Source organism: Salmo salar, chromosome ssa05 (assembly GCF_905237065.1).
Source record: "Salmo salar chromosome ssa05, Ssal_v3.1, whole genome shotgun sequence".
Classification (NCBI taxonomy): Eukaryota; Metazoa; Chordata; class Actinopteri; order Salmoniformes; family Salmonidae; genus Salmo; species Salmo salar.
Window position 1 is genome coordinate 83992836 of NC_059446.1, and position 6000 is coordinate 83998835.

The window sequence follows — 6000 nt, forward strand, 5'->3', positions numbered from 1 at the left end:
GAGATTGTAGAGGGGCTGTGTGTAACCTTGTTGTGTGTTTACAGGACAGTTGGTAGATCGTAGAGGGGCTGTGTGTAACCTTGTTGTGTGTCTACAGGACAGTTGGTAGATTGTAGAGGGGCTGTGTGTAACCTTGTTGTGTGTCTACAGGACAGTTGGTAGATTGTAGAGGGGCTGTGTGTAACCTTGTTGTGTGTTTACAGGACAGTTGGGAGATTGTAGAGGGGCTGTGTGTAACCTTGTTGTGTGTCTACAGACAGGAGATTGTGGAGGGGCTGTGTGTAACCTTGTTGTGTGTCTACAGGACTGTTGGGAGATTGTAGAGGGGCTGTGTGTAACCTTGTTGTGTGTTTACAGGACAGTTGGGAGATTGTAGAGGGGCTGTGTGTAACCTTGTTGTGTGTCTACAGGACAGTTGGGAGATTGTGGAGGGGCTGTGTGTAACCTTGTGTGTCTACAGGACAGTTGGGAGATTGTAGAGGGGCTGTGTGTAACCTTGTTGTGTGTTTACAGGACAGTTGGTAGATTGTAGAGGGAGCTGTGTGTAACCTTGTTGTGTGTTTACAGGACAGTTGGTAGATTGTAGAGGGGCTGTGTGTAACCTTGTTGTGTGTCTACAGGACAGTTGGGAGATTGTAGAGGGGCTGTGTGTAACCTTGTTGTGTGTTTACAGGACAGTTGGTAGATTGTAGAGGGGCTGTGTGTAACCTTGTTGTGTGTCTACAGGACAGTTGGTAGATTGTAGAGGGGCTGTGTGTAACCTTGTTGTGTGTCTACAGGACAGTTGGTAGATTGTAGAGGGGCTGTGTGTAACCTTGTTGTGTGTTTACAGGACAGTTGGTAGATTGTAGAGGGGCTGTGTGTAACCTTGTTGTGTGTTTACAGGACAGTTGGTAGATTGTAGAGGGGCTGTGTGTAACCTTGTTGTGTGTTTACAGGACAGTTGGTAGATTGTAGAGGAGCTGTGTGTAACCTTGTTGTGTGTCTACAGGACAGTTGGTAGATTGTAGAGGGGCTGTGTGTAACCTTGTTGTGTGTTTACAGGACAGTTGGTAGATTGTAGAGGGGCTGTGTGTAACCTTGTTGTGTGTCTACAGGACAGTTGGTAGATTGTAGAGGGGCTGTGTGTAACCTTGTTGTGTGTTTACAGGACAGTTGGTAGATTGTAGAGGGGCTGTGTGTAACCTTGTTGTGTGTCTACAGGACAGTTGGGAGATTGTAGAGGGGCTGTGTGTAACCTTGTTGTGTGTCTACAGGACAGTTGGTAGATTGTAGAGGGGCTGTGTGTAACCTTGTTGTGTGTTTACAGGACAGTTGGTAGATTGTAGAGGGGCTGTGTGTAACCTTGTTGTGTGTTTACAGGACAGTTGGTAGATTGTAGAGGGGCTGTGTGTAACCTTGTTGTGTGTTTACAGGACAGTTGGTAGATTGTAGAGGGGCTGTGTGTAACCTTGTTGTGTGTCTACAGGACAGTTGGTAGATTGTAGAGGGGCTGTGTGTAACCTTGTTGTGTGTTTACAGGACAGTTGGTAGATTGTAGAGGGGCTGTGTGTAACCTTGTTGTGTGTCTACAGGACAGTTGGTAGATTGTAGAGGGGCTGTGTGTAACCTTGTTGTGTGTTTACAGGACAGTTGGTAGATTGTAGAGGGGCTGTGTGTAACCTTGTTGTGTGTTTACAGGACAGTTGGGAGATTGTAGAGGGGCTGTGTGTAACCTTGTTGTGTGTCTACAGGACAGTTGGTAGATTGTAGAGGGGCTGTGTGTAACCTTGTTGTGTGTTTACAGGACAGTTGGTAGATTGTAGAGGGGCTGTGTGTAACCTTGTTGTGTGTTTACAGGACAGTTGGTAGATTGTAGAGGGGCTGTGTGTAACCTTGTTGTGTGTTTACAGGACAGTTGGTAGATTGTAGAGGGGCTGTGTGTAACCTTGTTGTGTGTCTACAGGACAGTTGGTAGATTGTAGAGGGGCTGTGTGTAACCTTGTTGTGTGTCTACAGGACAGTTGGGAGATTGTAGAGGGGCTGTGTGTAACCTTGTTGTGTGTCTACAGGACAGTTGGTAGATTGTAGAGGGGCTGTGTGTAACCTTGTTGTGTGTTTACAGGACAGTTGGTAGATTGTAGAGGGGCTGTGTGTAACCTTGTTGTGTGTTTACAGGACAGTTGGGAGATTGTAGAGGGGCTGTGTGTAACCTTGTTGTGTGTCTACAGGACAGTTGGTAGATTGTAGAGGGGCTGTGTGTAACCTTGTTGTGTGTTTACAGGACAGTTGGTAGATTGTAGCGGGGCTGTGTGTAACCTTGTTGTGTGTTTACAGGACAGTTGGTAGATTGTAGAGGGGCTGTGTGTAACCTTGTTGTGTGTCTACAGGACAGTTGGGAGATTGTAGAGGGGCTGTGTGTAACCTTGTTGTGTGTCTACAGGACAGTTGGTAGATTGTAGAGGGGCTGTGTGTAACCTTGTTGTGTGTTTACAGGACAGTTGGTAGATTGTAGAGGGGCTGTGTGTAACCTTGTTGTGTGTTTACAGGACAGTTGGGAGATTGTAGAGGGGCTGTGTGTAACCTTGTTGTGTGTCTACAGGACAGTTGGTAGATTGTAGAGGGGCTGTGTGTAACCTTGTTGTGTGTTTACAGGACAGTTGGTAGATTGTAGAGGGGCTGTGTGTAACCTTGTTGTGTGTCTACAGGACAGTTGGTAGATTGTAGAGGGGCTGTGTGTAACCTTGTTGTGTGTCTACAGGACAGTTGGTAGATTGTAGAGGGGCTGTGTGTAACCTTGTTGTGTGTCTACAGGACAGTTGGTAGATTGTAGAGGGGCTGTGTGTAACCTTGTTGTGTGTTTACAGGACAGTTGGTAGATTGTAGAGGGGCTGTGTGTAACCTTGTTGTGTGTTTACAGGACAGTTGGTAGATTGTAGAGGGGCTGTGTGTAACCTTGTTGTGTGTTTACAGGACAGTTGTGAGATTGTAGAGGAGCTGTGTGTAACCTTGTTGTGTGTCTACAGGACAGTTGGTAGATTGTAGAGGGGCTGTGTGTAACCTTGTTGTGTGTTTACAGGACAGTTGGTAGATTGTAGAGGGGCTGTGTGTAACCTTGTTGTGTGTTTACAGGACAGTTGGTAGATTGTAGAGGGGCTGTGTGTAACCTTGTTGTGTGTCTACAGGACAGTTGGGAGATTGTAGAGGGGCTGTGTGTAACCTTGTTGTGTGTCTACAGGACAGTTGGTAGATTGTAGAGGGGCTGTGTGTAACCTTGTTGTGTGTTTACAGGACAGTTGGTAGATTGTAGAGGGGCTGTGTGTAACCTTGTTGTGTGTTTACAGGACAGTTGGTAGATTGTAGAGGGGCTGTGTGTAACCTTGTTGTGTGTTTACAGGACAGTTGGTAGATTGTAGAGGGGCTGTGTGTAACCTTGTTGTGTGTCTACAGGACAGTTGGTAGATTGTAGAGGGGCTGTGTGTAACCTTGTTGTGTGTCTACAGGACAGTTGGTAGATTGTAGAGGGGCTGTGTGTAACCTTGTTGTGTGTCTACAGGACAGTTGGTAGATTGTAGAGGGGCTGTGTGTAACCTTGTTGTGTGTTTACAGGACAGTTGGTAGATTGTAGAGGGGCTGTGTGTAACCTTGTTGTGTGTCTACAGGACAGTTGGTAGATTGTAGAGGGGCTGTGTGTAACCTTGTTGTGTGTCTACAGGACAGTTGGTAGATTGTAGAGGGGCTGTGTGTAACCTTGTTGTGTGTTTACAGGACAGTTGGTAGATTGTAGAGGGGCTGTGTGTAACCTTGTTGTGTGTTTACAGGACAGTTGGGAGATTGTAGAGGGGCTGTGTGTAACCTTGTTGTGTGTCTACAGGACAGTTGGTAGATTGTAGAGGGGCTGTGTGTAACCTTGTTGTGTGTTTACAGGACAGTTGGTAGATTGTAGCTGGGCTGTGTGTAACCTTGTTGTGTGTTTACAGGACAGTTGGTAGATTGTAGAGGGGCTGTGTGTAACCTTGTTGTGTGTCTACAGGACAGTTGGGAGATTGTAGAGGGGCTGTGTGTAACCTTGTTGTGTGTTTACAGGACAGTTGGTAGATTGTAGAGGGGCTGTGTGTAACCTTGTTGTGTGTTTACAGGACAGTTGGGAGATTGTAGAGGGGCTGTGTGTAACCTTGTTGTGTGTCTACAGGACAGTTGGTAGATTGTAGAGGGGCTGTGTGTAACCTTGTTGTGTGTTTACAGGACAGTTGGTAGATTGTAGAGGGGCTGTGTGTAACCTTGTTGTGTGTTTACAGGACAGTTGGTAGATTGTAGAGGGGCTGTGTGTAACCTTGTTGTGTGTCTACAGGACAGTTGGTAGATTGTAGAGGGGCTGTGTGTAACCTTGTTGTGTGTCTACAGGACAGTTGGTAGATTGTAGAGGGGCTGTGTGTAACCTTGTTGTGTGTTTACAGGACAGTTGGTAGATTGTAGAGGGGCTGTGTGTAACCTTGTTGTGTGTCTACAGGACAGTTGGGAGATTGTAGAGGGGCTGCGTGGAGGACACAGTAATGTCCAGGAGCCCCAGAAGCAGGATGGATACATGCTGAAGAGGAGGAAGTGGCCGATGAAGGGATGGCACAAGGTAGACTTCTCAACTCACCACACACACACACACACACACACACACACACACACACACACACACACACACACACACACACACACACACACACACACACACACACACACACACACACACACACACACACACACACACACACATACACACACACTGTAAGCATTTCACTGCCCTCTGATACAAGGAAGTCATCTCACCTCTGATACAGGGTAGTCATCTCACCTCTGATACAAGGTAGTCATCTCACCTCTGATACAGGGTAGTCATCTCACCTCTGATACAGGGTAGTCAACTCACCTCTGATACAGGGTAGTCTCTCACCTCTGATACAGGGTAGTCTCTCACCTCTGATACAGGGTAGTCATCTCACCTCTGATACAGGGTAGTCATCTCACCTCTGATACAAGATAGTCATCTCACCAAACAGCAGCACCCAGGGAAGGGGACTAACTTGTGGGGAATTTCCCAGTTAAACAGTGGTGTCAGAGCATGTGATCAATATGAGTCCCTTCCCCAACCCACATCATTTCCCAGCCTTGCCCCCCCCCTCCCCAATGACATCACTCCTTTGTGTTGTTAGCTAATTGAATCACTTGATGAATGACATCCCCCTTCCCTTGCAGTAGCCTTATGTCCCAGGGGTCAATTTCTTTCACTACACCCCTGTCTGTCTCCCTCTCTCTCTGTCTCTCTCCCTCTCCCTCTCTCTCTCTCCCTCCCTCTCTCCCTCTCCCTCTCTCTCTCCCCCTCCCTCTCTCCCTTTCTCTCCCTCTCTCTCTCCCTCTCTCCCTTTCTCTCTCTCTCCCTCTCTCTCTCTCCCTCCCTCTCCCTCTCTCCCTTTCTCTCCCTCTCTCTCTCCCTCTCTCTATCTCTGTCTCTCTAAAAGGTTAGCTCTTTAAAGAGATGATATTCCTCCATTAGCTGATGACCTGCTGCCTGTCTACTCTACATCTGCATCCCAAATTGCCCCCCAGGGCTCTGTTCAAGGTTGTAGGGAATGGGGTATAATTTGGGACGCATCCTACATGGGCTCCCAGACACCAGGAGTATAGAGATGGATACAAATGACCTCAGTAGAGATGGATACAAATTACCTCAGTAGAGATGGATACAGATTATCTCAGTAGAGATGGATACAGATGACCTCACTAGAGATCGATACAGATAATCTCACTAGAGATGGATACAGATGACCTCAGTAGAGATGGATACAAATTACCTAAGTAGAGATGGATACAGATGACCTCAGTACAGATGGATACAAATGACCTCAGTAGAGATGGATACAGATTATCTCAGTAGAGATGGATACAGATGACCTCACTAGAGATGGATACAGATGATCTCAGTAGAGATGGATACAGATGACCTCAGTAGAGATGGATACAGATGATCTC

General features: G+C 47.0%; 1 protein-coding gene across 2 annotated transcripts in view; it reads left to right on the plus strand.

The window, feature by feature from the left end:
• LOC106591933 (oxysterol-binding protein-related protein 3) overlaps positions 1-6000 on the plus strand; it is an 81082-nt gene that overhangs the window by 14808 nt on the left and 60274 nt on the right. Inside the window, exon 2 of one of the 2 annotated variants that reach the window (XM_045719202.1) lies at positions 4490-4606. In XM_045719202.1, coding sequence (XP_045575158.1) covers positions 4490-4606 — 117 coding nt within the window. The remainder of the gene's footprint in view (positions 1-4489; positions 4607-6000) is intronic. The other variant, XM_045719204.1, reaches the window with a different exon arrangement.